The sequence below is a fragment of the Phyllopteryx taeniolatus genome, chromosome 21, assembly GCF_024500385.1.
Source record: "Phyllopteryx taeniolatus isolate TA_2022b chromosome 21, UOR_Ptae_1.2, whole genome shotgun sequence".
Lineage (NCBI taxonomy): Eukaryota > Metazoa > Chordata > Actinopteri > Syngnathiformes > Syngnathidae > Phyllopteryx > Phyllopteryx taeniolatus.
The window spans coordinates 14,862,875-14,881,107 of record NC_084522.1 but is presented as its reverse complement, the minus strand read 5'-3'; the positions used below and the strand labels follow the sequence as shown (position 1 = coordinate 14,881,107).

At 39.1% G+C, this 18,233-nt stretch overlaps 1 protein-coding gene across 4 annotated transcripts in view; it reads left to right on the top strand.

The window, feature by feature from the left end:
• Positions 1-726: 726 nt before the first annotated feature.
• Positions 727-18,233, top strand: part of abcf1 (ATP-binding cassette, sub-family F (GCN20), member 1) — a 27,005-nt gene continuing 9,498 nt past the window's right edge. The window contains exons 1-17 of one of the 4 annotated variants that reach the window (XM_061759768.1): positions 727-911; positions 2,826-2,872; positions 2,977-3,048; positions 5,707-5,833; positions 5,914-5,948; positions 6,031-6,120; positions 11,777-11,815; positions 12,043-12,093; positions 12,187-12,264; positions 12,341-12,439; positions 14,105-14,227; positions 14,356-14,456; positions 15,081-15,166; positions 15,236-15,375; positions 15,543-15,691; positions 15,778-15,861; positions 16,380-16,504. In XM_061759768.1, the coding sequence (XP_061615752.1) occupies positions 851-911; positions 2,826-2,872; positions 2,977-3,048; positions 5,707-5,833; positions 5,914-5,948; positions 6,031-6,120; positions 11,777-11,815; positions 12,043-12,093; positions 12,187-12,264; positions 12,341-12,439; positions 14,105-14,227; positions 14,356-14,456; positions 15,081-15,166; positions 15,236-15,375; positions 15,543-15,691; positions 15,778-15,861; positions 16,380-16,504 (1,507 nt within the window). In that variant the 5' untranslated portion in view covers positions 727-850. Of the gene's footprint in view, positions 912-2,825; positions 2,873-2,976; positions 3,049-5,706; positions 5,834-5,913; positions 5,949-6,030; positions 6,121-11,776; positions 11,822-12,042; positions 12,094-12,186; positions 12,265-12,340; positions 12,440-14,104; positions 14,228-14,355; positions 14,457-15,080; positions 15,167-15,235; positions 15,376-15,542; positions 15,692-15,777; positions 15,862-16,379; positions 16,505-18,233 lie in introns of all 4 variants that reach the window. The other 3 variants (XM_061759767.1, XM_061759769.1, XM_061759770.1) reach the window with 3 other exon arrangements.

The following is an 18,233-nucleotide window of genomic DNA, read 5'->3' as shown; positions in this document are numbered from 1 at the left end:
ATGAGAAAGGCTATCTATTATGTATTATTTAGAGTTACACGGACTAATCGGCGCCAATATGCAGCATTTCGACACATTTTGGCATCTGCCTTTCTTTTTTTTTTTTTTATCTGACGGGCAATATAACAGATCAATTTAAAACTGGGTAAACATCTTTATTTCTTTCTTTCTTTATTTATTTAATTTTTATGTGGACTTTATAAGAGATGTTGCTGAACTGCATTTTTTTTTGCATTTATTTGAACTTAAAACAAATGTAAGTCAAAGATTAACATTTCAGTTACATTGAAATTTTGCAAAACTTGAGGGAGTTTTAATTTAACTTTGTAAGATATGCTGCTGAGCCTGGAAGCTCCCTGCACTTTTTAGAATTTTAAACAAATATGTCTTGTCTAAAATAATAGTGTTTAAAAAAATGAACATCTAAATCTGAAAAGGTGTTGAATAAACACATTCTTAAAGGAATTTAAACGAAGTTAAGTGTGGAAGTTTGTATTATTAAAAACTTTGACGCCAATATTTTCCCTTTTACTGCAAATGAATATCGGCTCCAAATATCGGTTATCGGACTCCTTGAATACTAATAATCGGTATCCGCCCTGACAAAACATCGGTCTATCGCTTGTATTGTTGTTGTTGTTTTCAAAGCATTTTTTTCTTGGACACGCGCAATCTACACTCCAGTCCAGCTAGAGGCGCTAATGCGCCATTTATCTGGTTTTCTAAATACCAATAAGAAAACGCAGACGAAGAAGAAGTAGCTTCACTTTGCCGGGCCGCATGACATTTGTAGTCTTGATACCGGCTTCGGATAAACTGTTTTGGATAAACTGTCAGTTTACGGAACAAAATGCCTAAAAAAGGGAAAGAAGAAGCACAGTGGGTGGGCGATGAAGATACCCCGACAACAGGTCAGATATGGTGGTTATTAGGGTGGCCTGGTAGCCAAGTTAGCAGCAGCTGGCGGCGATAGCTCAAGAGTATCAAATAAAACAAATGTCAAATATGAACTTGTTGGTGTATAGCAGTAGTGTATATTCAGTCCTTAACGTGGGACCTTCTGAATTGTTTGGCTCTATTTGGCTTGCACATCATCGCATCATTAGTGTAACGTTAACTTTGCTAACTAAAACAGCAAGCAGGACCCAAGTTACTTCAATGGGGCTTAAATGTCTTTATAAATAATGAAATCGGCCAAATGCGCATATAGAGCCGCGATATTTATGACTATTTACACCACTGGAAGTATTGGTTTGAATCGAAAACAAAAGTGAACTAAACTCTTCGCTAGCAGTGACGCGTCTGGCGAGTCATGAAAATGATGCAATGCTGTAATAGGCATGGGTAATGACACTTTCGTTGATGCTTGTTGGACTCTTTTCAGTATTGCGTGGATTACTGTCGCGCATCAGAAAAAAAGTATTTATGTCGTAAAATACTGCGGAATACGTTACCGCTAAAGAGCACGTGAACAATTCAGCAATGTGAAGCTAATTCACTGAGGGCTTTCGACGGCCGTCAGCAGAGGTAGCAAAAGTACTCAAAATCTCTATACAGTACATAAGATAAAAATACAGATACTTGTATAGAAAAAGCCTCCGATAAAAGTACAGACTCTGAAATGTACTTAATTTTACTGTCTATTCTGTACAATATCGTTGTAATAACGGTTTGATTTAAAACCTTATTGCACACAAAATACTGTCCCTCTTATTAACTTTTAGTGGTCGTACTGAGAAAAAGAAATTAAACTGGCAAGTGTTGATCAGGTTGTTATGCTCGCAAAACTAAAAAAAAAATGTTCCCCTAATTTTGCTAATATTCTAAACTGACTAGCCAAAAAAATGCTAACCTAGCTACTGATAATAACTTGAAAAATGCACCTTACCTTTTACCAATATGTTTTTTTTATTTTATTTTTTTAGTCCACCCCAGATTAGACTGACGGAGAAGTTTTGAATGCCAGAAGGTGGTGCTTTTTAGGCTGGCACAGACAACACAATCGCCACTAATAATTATTGGAGCCAACCACATTTTTAAAAAATCTCTCAAATAAGTACATAGGGAATATCTTGCTTCTCAGAATAAGTTGCTTCGGCGTCATTAATGCTGTTTGGTCTTTTTTTTTTTTCGCCTTGAAGGACCTCAAGATCTCTATCAATCAAAATTTCAACATCGGTTGATTTTAATGTCTCTCTGTCTTAACGTATTTTTTACGTCGTATTATCTGGTAATGCCGGTACATTATTATTTTTTGGGACAATTGTGCAAAAGATGCAGACTCCTCTAGCACTTAGAGCAGTTCGAATGACTAATATTACAATAGTCCGGTGCAATGACCATTGTGGAAAGAGTGCCGAGACTTCAAGCGAGTAGTATGATAGTCTGGGACAATGTTGATTTTGAGAATACTACAGTGAGTGCACGAGCAATATATAATTGGCCCGACAGAAATGTGACCACAAACTCAAGACAAAAAGACAAAAATTTGCCAGCATGTTGCAATGGAATTGTAGGTTAGCTGTTTAAGGAGTTGAAGAAGCTGTTGGAATGTCTGCTAGTTCTAGTTTGCATTGATCGGTAGCGCCTACCTGAGGGAAGGAGCCGGAAGAGCCGGTGACCGGGATGTGGAGGGTCAGAGAGGATTTTGCACGCTCTTGTCTTAGTTCTGGCAGCGTGCAAGTTCTCAAGGGTGGGTAGGGGGGTATAACAAGTATTTAGACACTTAATGTTTGCTGTAATTTTTCTAGTGCGGTGGCCTAATATCTAACAATTGTTTCACAAGTTTTCCACATTTTGAGGTCCAACTCTCTTTCATCCCACAGAAAAGGCTGTGAAAAAGGGGAAGAAAGATAAAAAGGGGAAAAAGAGTGTGAGTATTTGCCCAAGTGTTGAGTGTCCAATCTACCTATCTAAAGTTTCATCGCTGGCCCACTTTGGGTTATTTGATTTGCTGTAAACTGTGTTTTCCTCCAGTTTTTTGAGGAGCTCCAGACAGACGACATACCTGAAAAGGAAGCTGAGGTTCCTGTGAAAGATGCTAAACAGGTATTCTCTCTGAACCCATCCATTGAGTTGTTTCTTCCGATTCTTCTTAAATTTTAGCAGTTGATCTATTTTTTTTTCCAAGAACCCGCTTACCTCCTTTATGAAACAATGATTTGAAATGAAATAAAAGTTATTTCTTTTTATGGGTAAAGCACTGTTAACTGCAGTGAAACCCCTAAAGTCGAATGCAATCTGTTCCTATCCACAGGAGAACCTAATTTGTTCAGATTCTGAACACATTTTCCCATAAAATAGGGATGGGCTTTTAAAAAGTAATAAAATTTTCTCGATGTGATGGTTGTCAAACCTTTTACACCAAGTACTATCTCAAAAATACTTGGCTCTCCAAGTACCACCATAATGAAGAACATAAATACAGTAGCATATTTGGCCTGTAATAGTTGGTGTGCAGAAAAAACAAGGTAGAGGCTTTATTCCTAATTATAGAATTATTGTCAGCCACTGTAACAATATATATATAATATATATATATATTATATATAATATATATTTATTGATTTTTTAAATACGGCTGATGACTGAACAACAACCATCATTAATTTCCTTAGGGTTATGTTTTGTTTAATGATGATGCTTTTCTGAAATGCTTGACAGTTGAATTTGAATCCCATTAAAATAAAATGTTTCTCCTGGTCCTTCATGTTTTCTGTAAAGAATTGTACACATCTTACAAATTCTGCGTTGGTAATCAAACATACGTATGAGCACAACTGTGGTTTCTCATTTACTAAATTAACGTTGGGCGGTGAATTTCAAAATTAGAGCAAGTAAATAAAAAGAAAGTATGTCTTCAAATAAAGTGCTTAACTTCAGAATAATTATTTGAAAAAACTAACAAAATACAGATGATACTTCATGTTTTGATCATACGGGTAGAAGCAAAATCGTGCATTGTAAAAATGCATTATACATAGGTTGAAAGGTTTTCCAGAATTTCGAGGTCAACTTTGGGGGTGCGCATTATACATGAGAAATTACGGTAAGGCACTCTAACATGCAGTTTGAACATTTAATTCAGTGATTATTTTGCATACTACTAGAGGGCACCTGCGTACCACACTGAGAAACACTGCTCTGTAATTTTAAATATTTTGTGTGTGTGTGTTCTGCATTGATTTGTTAGTAGTCATGTGCATCTTGTAAGCTTGAGGTGCTTCATGTTCTGAAACATCTATTCCACAGAAATGTCAGAATTCCTAATCAATTAAATATTTAATTACTATTCCCATCCCAAATTGGAAATAATGAAAATATAAACCTTTCCCAGTAAATTGGCGCATTAGGGGCATAACAGTAGAGCCAGCATTTCTGTGCATGTTTCTTTCAGATAGAATTTGTGGAAGCAGCACATTGCTGTGTCCAGAGTGCGCATTCACACAGCATTTTCAGCTTCCCGCACGGAAATAAGATAATTAGGTGTGTGGCAAAGTCAGCGTGACAGCGACAACTGCCTCAACACAAAGGAGTGTGGGTCTTTAAACTTCACAATCTCCCTACACCCTGGCAGCTATCCGCCTGTTTCGTTGAAAATTTTGAACTTTAATTAAAACTAACCGTTTGAAATGTTATGATTTATCGGTATTACAGTGGAACCTCGACAAAACGGATCCCGATATAACGGATATCGGATAAAACAGACTGTAGATACTGAACAATGTGTCCAAAAACAGTTTCCATTTGTCATTTAAACTGCCGTTGACAAAGTTTGTTAGTTCCAGAATTGGCCGCTGTTGTTTACTGGCGCTGTGGTGCACTTGCAGGCAGAGAATAGGACTGATGTATTTTCGGGTCACAGATATACAAATAAAATAGATCAAATTCTATTAGCCATGTTAAATGTGGGGCATTGACGTGGCGGCCATGTCGTGATAGCTTTATCTATTGTCTATGGTACACGAATTCCTTGCCGCTCATGAAAGCGACTCGTCTATGATGAGAACTGTGTCAACGCGTGTCAACAATGTCAGACTAAGCACACCGGTGGTAAGTTTGGATGAAATGTGACACTTTCAAACATTTCCAAGCTTTTTCTATATTTATTTACAATAACCTTGTCTTGTTACTGGGTTTTTAGGACACTAAAAAAAAAACCTACAAAACATTAATTTTGTACTGTACAGTAATATGGGTGCATATGACCTTAAAAAAAGTGCTTAAATATCATGGACAATCGGCTATATCGGACAACCCCCCAACCCTATTAGTCTGTTCTGTCGAGGTTCCACTATATTATTCTTATTATTAAACTGTTTCCCCGGTATCCCACATCAGTACCTTATGCACACAAAAGCGGGTCAGTAAAAAAGTTGGGGAAAAAAAACATTTTAGATGAACAGTGTGTGAGGGGCTTAAATAATGTCCACGGTCAAATAGTCACCAACATAAAACAGTTATTAAACTATACAAACGATTATTCAGGTAACATTAACATTGTCTACTTTCATACAAGTGTTAGAATCTTTTGAATTGGCAGGAAAAGGGGAGCTCAGTGAGCCGTATACTTGCATATTGTTGATTTTATCTGTTCTGTATTTACGTGTATTCCGTGCCCTATCAACGAAGTCAGTGTTGTCAAATGTGTTGACATCCTATATGGAAGCAGCTGTATATTCAGTGTTCCCGATGACATCTTTTCAGCCTCATAAAAAGAAGAAGGAGCGGCGGAAAGGAAAAATTGGAGATGCAGATAATGAGAGCGATGAAGATGTGATGCTGAAGCTAAAAAAGCTCTCAGTACAAGCGAGTGATGAGGAAGATGAGCCTGGTAGGAAGACTGGTGACCAAGTTGTTGTCATATTTAGTCATTACAGTTATTAAAGAAAGTGTCTCCCTTTCTCCCCTTAGTTGTTGCCCCTAAGAAAGGAAACGAGAAGAACAAGGTTTGCCATTGCCTGTTTACCACCACCGTTGCCAATCATTCTTCACATGCTAGCTGTGTAAAGCATGTGTGTTGTCCTTCAGGGTGGTAACATTTTTGCAGCTCTCCGCCAGGGCATGAGTGATGAGGAAAACAACTCCGATTTGGATGAGGAAGATGAACCGGAAAAAAAGGTACCATGTTGCGCTTCACATCTTGTCAAGTGAATTTAATTGATTTGTTTCATGTCATTTGCTTAAATAGAATAGTTGGGAGAATATTCATATCCTCGTAGTGTACATACAGTGGACATAGAAAGTCTACACACCCCTGCTCAAATTAGGGTTAGGTTAGTTTTTTTTTTTGTGATATATACAATAAGACCAAGTTAAATCACTCCAAAACCTATCTGAAATAAAAACTTTTTTAGCGAAAGCAAGTAATAATAAACAGCTGAGATAACGTTGTTGCGCAAGTGTGCACACCCTCGTATAACTTGGGATGTGACTGTGTTCAGAATTAAACAGTCACATTCAACATGTTAACTGGGAGTCAGCACACATCTGCCACTTTTTAAAGTGCCTCTGATTAACCCCAAATATAGTTCAGCTGTACAAGTAGGCTTTTCCAAACATTTTTGTAGTCACATCTCACAGCACAAATCATGGTCCACAGAGAGCTTCCACAACATCAGATTACACATTATTTTTTAAATTTATCAGTCAGAAGAAAGGTAAAAAAAAGAATTTCCAAGTCATCAAATAGGCATATCATGGAACACAGTGAAAAGGGTCATCACAGGGTCCGAAATACAAAAAAAACCAATTGTATAGCATTTATTGCTATACAAAATTATTTTTGTACAGCAATTACTGAGATTTGTAAAGCAATTTTTCAAAACGCTGTTTTGGACAGTATTTTGAAAAAAGGTTCCACTAAGTACTACATTTCTGACTCATTGTATGGTTTTCTAACCTAAATTTTTAAAACACTGGAAATTGGGGAAAAGGACAGTTGGCTCGCGCGCTAGTTAATGTTCTTCCCCCTCGTCCTCCCTTGGTGATAATGACAAGGGGCCATGGAGGTGATGATTAGTGAGTTATAATGCGTTGACACAAAAATGCAGCCCTATTGGGGGCACAAGCCAGTGCAAACTGTAGGCCGGTCCCAAACCCGGATAAATGCAGAGGGTTGCCTCAGGAAGGGCATCCAGCTTAAAACTTTGCCAAACAAATATGACCGTTCATCTAAAGAATTCCATACTGTATCATCATACTGTACTTTGAATGTTGGGACTATTACAGGAAAAATCTCAGAGGAGTTGGTTGACATGATGATTAGGAGAAAGGTTGATATAGTGTGTGTCCAGGAGACCAGGTGGAAAGGCAGAAGTTTAGGGGCAGGGTTTAAATTATTTTACCGTGGTGTAGATGGGAAGAGAAATGCAGTAGTGGTTATTTTAAAGGAAGAGTTAGCTAAAAATGTCTTGAAGGTGAAAATAGATCGAGCGATGAGGCTGTAACTTCAAATTGAGGGTGTTATGTATAATGTGATTAGCGGCTATGCCCCACAGGTAGGATGTGACCTAGAGGTGAAAGAGACATTCTGGAAGGAGCTAGATTAAGTAGTTCTGAGCATCCCAGACAGAGAGAGTTGTCATTGGTGCAGATTGTAATGGACATGTTTGTGAAGGGTGATGTAAAGTACGGCATCCATGAAAGGAACTTGGAGGGACAGATGGTGGTAGACTTTCCAACAAGGATGCAAATGGCTGTAGTGAACACTTTTTCCAGAAGAGAAACGGACATAGGGTGACCTACAAGAGCAGAGGTAGAAGCACGCAGGTGGATTACATCTTGTGCAGATGATGTAATCTGAAGTAGGCCACCAACTGTAAGGTAGTGGTAGGGGGGGGAGAGTGTGGCGAGACAGCATAGGATGGTGGTGTGTAAAATGACTGGTGGTGGGGAGGACGATTAAGAAGACAAAAGCAGAGCAGCGAACCATGTGGTGGAAGCTGAGAAAGGAAGAGTGTTGTGTGTTTTTTTGGGAAGAGGTGAGAAAGGCTCTTGGTGGACAGGAGGAGCTTCCAGAAGACTGGACCACTACAGCCAAGGTGATCAGAGAAACAGGCAGGAGAGTATTTGGTGTATCTTCTGGCAGGAAAAGAGCGAAGGAGACTTGGTGTTGGAACCTCAAAGTGCAGGAAATCATACAACGATAGAGGTTAGCTAAGAAGAAGTGGGACACCAAGAGGACCGAGGAGAGGAGAAAAGAATACATCGAGATGCGACGTAGTGCAAAGGTAGGGATGGCAAAGGCCAAACAAGAGGCATATGATGACATGTATGGCAGGTTGGACACTAAAGAAGGAGAAAACGATCTATACACGTTAACCAGACAGATGGATAGACATGGGAAGGATGTGCAGCAGGTTAGGGTGATTAAGGATAGCGATGGAATTGTGTTGACTGGTGCCAGTAATGTGCTGGATAGATACTTTGAGGAGTATATCAATGAGGAAAATGACAGAGAAGGAAGAGTAGAAGAGGCAAGTGTGGTGGACCAGGAAGTGGCAATGGTTAGTAAGGGGGAAGTTACAAAGGCATGAAAGAGGATGAACAATAGAAAGGCAGTTGGTCCTGATGACATTCCTGTGGAGGTCTGGAAGTATCTAGGAGAGGTGGCTGTGGAGTTTTTGACCAGCTTGTTCAACAGAATTCTACCGGCTAAGAAGATTCCTGAGGAATAGAGGAAAAGTATGCTGGTGCCTATTTTTAAGAACAAGTGTTATGTGCAGAGCTGTGGGAACTATAGCGGAATAAAGTTGATGAGCCACACAATGAAGTTATGGGAAAGAGTAGTGGAGGCTAGACTTTGCGAGCAACAGTATGGTTTCATGCCTAGAAAGAGTACCACAGATGCATGTGTAAACTTTCAAAACATGCATAGCATATTGTAGTAATGGAAATTGAGGAATGCATCGCCAATGACCTCATTTTACGTCGCATTTGGCGATGCGATGCCAGATATTTTTGGACCGTGCATCATCAAGTGGAGAAAATATGGCACAGTAACATTGCTAAAAACTGTAAGTACTCCCCAAAATATTAGAAGAAAACTGGGAGGCTGCCAAGAGGCCAACAGCAACAATGAAGGAGCTGCATGATTTCCTTGAAAGTACTGGCTTTTTAATAAAAACGTGGGAAATTGTGTTATGGTCCGATGAAACCAACGTTAAACTTTTTGCCCATAATTCCAAAAGGTATGTTTGGAACAAACAACATTGGTCATCACCAAAAGAACACCATACCATACACTATAAGTGAAGCATGGTGGTAGGAGCATCGTGCTTTGGGGCCATTTTCCTTGAGCTGGAACTGTGGCCTTAGTCAAGGTGGAGGAGACTTATGACCAGTACCAAATACTAGTCAGTGTTAGCACAAAACCTTCAAGCTTCTGCTATAAAGTAAAATAAATGTCAGGAATGCCTACTAGCGCAACTGAACCTATTTGCCGTTAATCAGAGGCACTTTAAATGGTGGCATATGTGTGCTGACTCCCATTTAACATGAGTTTGAATGTGGTTGGTTAATTCTGAACACAGCCACATTCCCAGTTGTAAGAGAGTGTGCAACCACATTTATAGACTTTACACGATCGGGATTTTTGGGGCCGATCACCGATCAACAAGTTTTAAAAAAACGATAACCGATCACCGATCCAATCACAAGATGCGTCTATTTACATGTTCATTGTTCATCTATTGCATATGCTTGTGTACTGTATACTCTGTCCATCCATCCATCCATCCATCCATCCATCCATTTTCTGTACAACTTATCCTCACATGGGTTGCGGGCGTGCAACATGACAGAAATAATGGGTGCTAACTTAATGTAATTACTGCAATTAAATGACTTTAATAAATACTGTTAATGACATGCTTACTCTAACTTCCTCACTGTCCCAGCTATATGGACGGGTGTTGGCCAGAGTTTGTCAGTTTGACCTTTTATTTATGATCGATGGCGTCATTGATCGGATTAGCGATTTGTGACATGAAAGCCAATCAGCATAAAATGGAAATTATCGGCCGATACCGATAACACTGATCAGATCGGCGTAAAGTCTAATTATTTCAGTTAATTTTTACTTCCCCCCTCTCAAAGATTTGCACAGGTTATAGGGGCACACAGCCCAAAAACCTGGAACTTGAACAGCAGTGTGTATCTTTTTTATATCCACTGTATATGTGCATGTGTAAGTATTTTAATGTTATAAATAGTATAAACCATTGTCCTTTTTAGCTATTTTTGAGTATTTGAAAAAGCATTTGAATTTGAAACTGGAAAAACAAAAACCCAAGCATGAGATACTGGAAATAAGAAGTGTATTTAAAATGTATGACAGTGGGCAGAAGCATATTTTAATTGTTTATGATCATACATGTACCAACCCCAATTCCGATCAAGTTTAGATGTTGTGTAAAACGTAGATTAAAAACAGAATACAATGATTTGCAAATCCTTTTCAACCTAGATTCAATTGAATACACTACAAAGACAATATATTTTATATTTTTTTTCCCCCCCAAATATGAACTTGATGCCTACAACATGTTCCAAAAAAGCTGGGCCAGGGGTATGTTTGGGCCAGGTGTTACATCACCTTTCCTTTTAACAACACTCAGTAAGAGTCTGGGAACTCCGTACACTAATTGTTGAAGCTTTGTCGGTGGAATTCTTCCCCATTCTAGTTTGATGTACAACTTCAGTTGCTCACAGTCCAGGCGTCTCTGACGTCGTATTTTGGGCTTCATAATGCGCCACACAGTATTCTAGTATTCACACTCTTTTACTGCGAAACCACGTTGTTGTAACACATTCATAATGCGTAATGTGTGTGTGCAAGTTATCCTCGCCATAGGCACTAACACACCCCTATACGATCACAGATGCTGGCTTTTGAACTTTGTGCTGATATCTGGATGGTTGTTTTCCGAAGGACACGGCGTCCATGATTTCCCAAAACAATTTGAATATGGACTCGTCAAATCAGAGCACCCATTTGTACTTTGCATCAGTCTGTCTCAGATGAGCTCGGGCCCTGAGAAGCCGGCAGCATTTCTGGGTGTTGTTGATATACTGTATGGCTTTCGCTTTGCATGGTGGAGTTTTAACTTTCATTTGTAGCTGTAGCAACAAACTGTGTTAATGAGAAATGGTTTTCTGAAGTGTGAACTTTAATGCAGTGTCGCATGAGGGCTCAAATTCCTAAATTCCTTGCAATTGTACATTGAGTAACATTGTTCTTAGACTTGGTCTATTTGCTCACGCAGTTGTTTACGAAGTGGTGACCCTCACCCCATTCTTGCTTGTGAACAACTGAGCTTTTTGGGGATGCTCCTTTTATACCCAATCATGACACTCACCTGTTTCCAATTAACGTGTTCACCTGTGTAATGTTCCAAACAGGTGTTTTATTGTTTTTTTTTTTAGCATTTCTCAACTTTCCCAGTCTTTTGTTGACTCTGTCTCATCTTTTTTGGGAATGTTTTGCAGGCATCAAATTCAAAATGAGAGAAATACTATTTACAAACAAGAAAATGATAACATTCATCAATTTGAACATTAAATATCTTGTCTTTGTGGTGTCTTCCGTTGAATATAGACAAAGGATTTACGAATCATTGTATTCTGTTTTTATTTACGTTTTACACAGTGTCCCAGCTTCATTGGAATTAGGGTTTAAACGATGGAATTAAATGTGTATCTTTTAAATCGTAAAATATTTTTAACACAAATTATCATTTTATGAGTGTAACGCTACAGTTTGTGCATCTTGCAGGCTGAGAAGGGCAAGAAAAAAGATAAAGCTAAACCTAAGGTGAAGGTGGGTGCTCTGCGGGTGCTGTTTCAGTGTTTCCCGAATTCAACATCTTATCAGTTCACTCTTAATTCTATATATTCTGTGTATTTTTTTCCTTTTCTTGCATGCCCAGTTATTGCCTCTCTTGCGTATGACAGTTTATAGGGTTACGATATTGTTTGTATATGCTACTTTCTTTGGGGTGCTAATTTAACCTTACAATTGTTTACTTTTTTACATTATAGTCACCAGAAAATCATGATAATGAGAAGCCAAAGGACAAAGTCAAAGCAATTGTACGTAATATGCTTCAGGTGTTTTTTTTTCCCAATGTACATTTTCATGAATTATCATTTCACTATGATGCTAATTTCAAAATGTCCATGTAGAAAAAGAAACCTGCTGAGCAATCTCGTCATGATGATGAAGACGAGGAGGCCAACAGTGACATAGATGACATGATGATGGTTCGTATGCGCTTAGTCGTTTTGGCGCTTTCTTTTTTCTGGGTCTGTGTATTAAATGTCTTGTGTGTCAAAGCAGAGTGCTGAGGATGTCATCGCAGAGCAGGCCAAGCAGCAACAGGACGATGACCCCTTTTCTAACCTTAGCAAGAAGGAGAAAAAGAAGAAGAAAAAAATGGTAAATTAAAAATATGTTCATCAACTTCACTTCAACGTCCTGTAGAAGTATATAGAGGGCAAAGTTGTTTGTATGGAAAAAAATCCATCAGTTCAGTAGAAAATAAGATGTAAGATGTACTAACTATACCATACAATACTAATCAACAGCAGTCATGTTGACATAAAACAGTTGACGTAGTAGGACGGATCCTGTTTATAGAATATAGGTTTACACGGACACACAAAATATAAAACCAATGTCTGTGAAACTTGAGTGATGGTACATGGGCCAAGGAAGAAACGATTACATTTTGGTGAGGATCTGGATAAAAGTGGCGATTGGAGCTAACCCTAACCCTGTGGATACAGAAATGTATTTCACTGAGAAGGTTAGGCATAACACGATCAGGATTTTTGGGGCCTATCACCGATCAGCAAGTTTACAAATAAAAATAAAAATTAAAAAAAATGATCACCGATCCGATCACAAGATGGAGCGATGTGTCTATTCACATGTTCATTTATTGTATATTCTTGTGTACTGTATACTGTGTCCATCCATCCATCCATTTTCTGTACAGCTCATCCTCACAAGGGTTGCGGGCGTGCTGGAGACGGTCCCAGCTCAAATTATTCTCTAGCATTTTAGACAAAAGTTAAAACACCAATGACCTCTAGGGGGCAACTGACAGAAATAATGGGTGCTAACTTACTGTAATTCAATTACTTTATTGCAATTAAATTACTTTAATAAATACTGTTAATGACATGCTTAAGCTAACTTTATCACTGTCCCAGTGTGTTGTCCAGAGTTTGAGTCCGTTTGACACTTCTTTTTTTTTTTTTTTTCTCTCCCCCCACGCTGTGTTGCTTGAACGCGACATGCTCCTCGTGTACATTCTTCAGGTGCTAGATCAAATTTGTGTTGAAGCATTTAGATGACGTTACTTCATACGACATACTTCAGTTGTGCACAGACTGCACAGACTGCAAAATAACTTTCGTGTTGTTTGTCTGCGACACCGCAAAATAGTCCCACACCGACGATGTATTTTTTCACCGACAAGATTGAAAACTGTTGGCCGTCAGATAGTTACAGTACTGCGCAACAAGACACGTGACAAGGCTAAAAATAAACTAGCTTTTGGATTCATAGCGACAAAGACGCGGATTTAAATGTCTTGTGTGGAGCCGATCGATGACTTCATTGATCGGATCGGCGACTTACGACATGAAAGCCGATCAGCATAAAATACCGATACAGATAATGCCGATCAGATCGGTGTCTAGTCATTATGGAATCGGTGGAACGAGCCACCCCGAGAATTATTGTTGCACGGGCCATCTAATTGTCAAAGTCAGTAATTTGCCTTTCGACTCCACATATTGATCCATGATGTGAAGCAAAAATATATAATTTGCTTCAGGTATTTTAAATGACCAATGGCTGAATGTAACTCTTGTTATTTTAAATATTAATACACTTAATTTTTAGAGAGTTTTTTTTAGGGAAATTAAAAAGTTTTAAAAAGTTAAAACTCATAAAATTACATCTTGAATATTGATAACTTAAAAACACTTCATTCAATGTTGAGATAAATTAATTATTCAGTCTCTGTTGAATCTCTTTGTTTGGGTTTATGTAGTGTTAGATTGTCATGTCTGTGTCCACATTTGTTTATAGATGGAATATGAGCGGCAGGTGGCGAGCCTCCGTGCACAGAGTGCCTTAGAGGGGGATTTCTCAATTTCCCAAGCTGAAATGTCCTCCAGACAGGCCATGCTGGAGAACGCTTCTGATATCAAGGTTATTGTCTGCTTTTATGAATCCTGCAAGAATTCCTAGTGTTTTTAAACACAATCTAATTACACTGTCAGATTTTCCCATTAATTGTATTCATTCTCTCATTCAAAGTCCTGTTCTGTGTTGTGTAGCTGGAAAGGTTCAGCATTTCTGCCCACGGCAAAGAGCTTTTTGTCAACGCTGACCTCCTTGTAGTGGCAGGAAGAAGATATGGTTTGGTAGGACCAAATGGGTAAAGATAGATTTTTTTTTTTTCAGGTTTAAATTTTTTTCTAAAAGTAGCTCACCAGTGAGATAGGTCAATTTTTTTTGTTGCTTTTATTCAAATGAAAGGAAAAAAAAACCTTACCAGTGAGTTTTTGATGATGATTATTCAAATTACACTTAGATTGATGTCAATTTTGAAATGACTCTTAAAAATAGTATTTTTCAAAGGTCGGCATTCTAGCACATGACCAAAACAACTGTTGTGGTGAAAAGCTAGTGGGCATAACAACAACAAAATAATTAGATGTACCCCTCTTAACATGAATCAGTACACATTGCAATACGTACCTCTCGTTTTCAAAAAGGTTGTCGACCCTGTGTTAGACAAATGCCTGTAAAAGAACCAACGAGTGAGTCCTTGGCAAAGCGTTACAGCAGTGTGCTTACTCGAAACCCTGGAAAAAAGTGTGAGAGAAATTAGCAATAATATAGCAGAATAAATGCAAACTGCTGTGCAATACTGAAAGAAGCTGTAGCCAATTGCCACTAAATCATTATCATTGGTGCCACAGTCTTATCTTTTTTGTCTCACCCTGTACATACCTGTTTACAACTATGCCTAGCAGTTTCTACTGCTTTTTTTCCCCAGCAAAGGGAAGACCACATTACTGAAGCACATAGCCAACAGAGCTCTCAGTATTCCCCCCAACATCGATGTGCTTCTGTGTGAGCAAGGTAAGAATGTGCTCTCTGCCATCTTCTTGTCAGTCACTCACGCGTGCCCATGTATATGTGTGCAACCAGAGGTGGTGGCTGACGACACGCCAGCAGTCCAGGCAGTGCTGAAGGCAGACACCCGCCGCCTGAAGCTGCTGCAGGAGGAGAAGCAGCTTCAGGCTCGTCTGGAGAAGGGAGAGGACAGTGTGGCAGACAGACTAGACAAGGTGACTCAATAATATAATAATGTACATTCAAATCTGGGTAAAGATTGGCATTCACATAGCTAGTTGTCCATGCCTGATCTATATGTGATGGCAACCCACCACCTTTAGTCTGTATTTTGTGCGTCTTAATCTGCTTTGACTAATCTGATTGTCTCCTCTTTCATCAGGTCTATGAGGAGCTGAGGGTGATTGGAGCTGCAGCAGCTGAGGCCAAGGCAAGAAGAATTTTGGCTGGCTTGTCATTTACCCCTGAGATGCAGAACAGACCCACCAGAAGGTTCTCAGGAGGTTGGAGAATGAGAGTCTCTCTTGCCAGGTAGACCTTAACTCAGTTGTTTAAACCTGATCTGTCATTGACCTTTTAAAAGAGTTTTTCCTCATTCACGCCTACCACACCCACAGAGCTCTGTTCATGGAACCCACCTTGCTGATGCTTGATGAACCCACCAACCACCTAGATTTGAACGCTGTCATCTGGCTCAACAAGTATGTAAAACCTGCTTTCCCCCCCCCCCCCCCCCCCCCCCCCCTTTAAAAGGTTTCTTATACTGCCTGCTGTGTCTCTACGCTGACCTTTTTAAAGTTATTTGCTGAAAATGCCGGTCAAGGGTTAGTTTCAGGCTCCATATAGTAAACTTCAGTTACTACTATTACTAGTAAACTGAAATTTATTCTAACTGCAACAATCAACAGATTAGACAAGAAGATGCACAATAAATAAGCATTCGTATCTCGTTAGCCAAATCTGGTAGATTAGGGGTGAAAACAATACACCATATGTATTAAATATAGTTTGAAAGCAAAGGTGCACATTGTAACACAAAGATCCTCAGGAAACATTCTAAATAGGTTGAAATGTAAAACAATGACAGTACTTTATATTGCAGAATGATGATTTAACAAAATTATAGACAATTCAGTCATTTTATGACAATTTTGAACAAGGCTACAAATGATGTCTGTCAATGATATCTGCTCATAAATCAGTATTCTACCCCTCCTAGCTACCTTCAAGGCTGGAAGAAGACTCTGCTCATAGTTTCCCACGACCAAAGTTTCCTTGATGATGTGTGTACTGACATCATGCATTTAGACAACCAGAAACTCTACTATTACAGAGGGAACTACTGTAAGTATTTAATACATCTCACCTGAAAGGTGCCTTGTATGATCATATTTACTTTTCGGCTAAAACGTTAGATACACTTGTTCGATTTAAAGCGATTCTGTCTTTACGAAGATGGTCAGAAGGTATATTAGTTTAACAATATGTCTTGTTGGGCCCGACCGAAAAGGATCTTTTGTAGGACAATGCCGATATTTTGCAGAAAAGAATTTGGATAACCAATTAATTGGCCCATTAATTAAATAATATGTGTAAAACAACTTTTTTTCCAGTCCCTTAATGCTAACTTAGACCAACAAATACACTTTCCCAAATATTTGAAAAGTTTATTTCCATAATTCCATTCAAAAAGTTAAACTTTCATAGATTATAGATTCAAGGCCCACAATTTAAATTTTTTTAGGTATTTGTTTATTTTTATATAATTTAGGCTTCCAGCTCATAAAACCCACGAAGTTAGGAATTCAAAAAATTAGACTACTGTGAAGAAATCACCATTTACTTCTCAGTTTTTTTAGAAAAAAGTAAGAAATTAGGGTCACATTAAATCCATCAAAATATGGTACTTTCAAAACGATATGTTAATCTTCAATACTTGATTGGGAATCCCTTAGCTTTAATCACTGCCTCGATGCGCCGTGGTATTGAGGCAATCAGCCTATGATGCCCTCAGATTTCCTTGATGCTTGCTCTCAGTTCTTCTTTGTTTTGGGGTCTGGTGCCCCTCATTTTCCTCTTGATAATACCCCATAGAATCTCAATGGGGTTTAGATCCGGTGAGTTGGCTGGCCAGTCAAGCACTGTGATGGCTTGGGCGATCAAACCAGGTTTTGGTGCTTCTCGTGGTATGGGCAGAGGCCAGGTCCTGCTGGAAGATGAAATCTGCATCTCCATACAGATCCTCAGCAGAAGGAATCATGAAGTCCTCTACAACATTCTAGTAGACTGTCGCGGTGATCTTGGATTTAAGAAAGCAAAGTTTACCAACACCTCCGCTGGACATTGTACCCCACATCATGACTGACATTGGATATTTTACACTGGACCTCAAGCAGCTTGGGTTCTGTTCTTCACCCGTCCTCCTCCAAATCCTTGGACCTTGATTCCCAAATGAAAGGCACACTATACTTTCGTGGGAAAAAAAGGACCATGGACCCATGGCCAACAGTCCAGTCCTTCATCTTCACCTTGACCCAGTTGAGACGCTTCCAACGTTGGCTCAGGCTCAGAAGTGGCGTGCCAGTTGTAGCCCATCTCCCGGATGAGTCTGAAAGTGGTGGTTTTTGAAGCTGCGACTCCTGTCTCATTCCACTCTTTCTGGATCTCTGCTAGATTCTTGAATCTTCTCAGTTTGATAATCTGATGGAGCCCACAGTCATCTCTTTCTGGTGCATCTTCTCCTGCCACATTTTGCCCTTCCACTAGACTTTCCATTGATACCCATGAACTTTGTGGGTTACCCATCCTATGGAGGGTATCAATGATGGTCTTCTGGCCAGTTGTCAAGTCTGCAGTCTTCCCCGTATTGAACCCAACTGAAGCAATTTAATGACACCTGGGGAAACCTTTGCAGGTGCTTTGAGTTTAGTCGATGATTAGTGTGTGACACGCAGTTTAAAACATTTATGGCCTGCAAAATCTGGGTTGATTTCTTGACAATATTCAAAATTTTGGATTCCTGATTTTGTGGGTTTTATGAGCTGGAAGCCCAAATTATGTAAAAATAAACAAA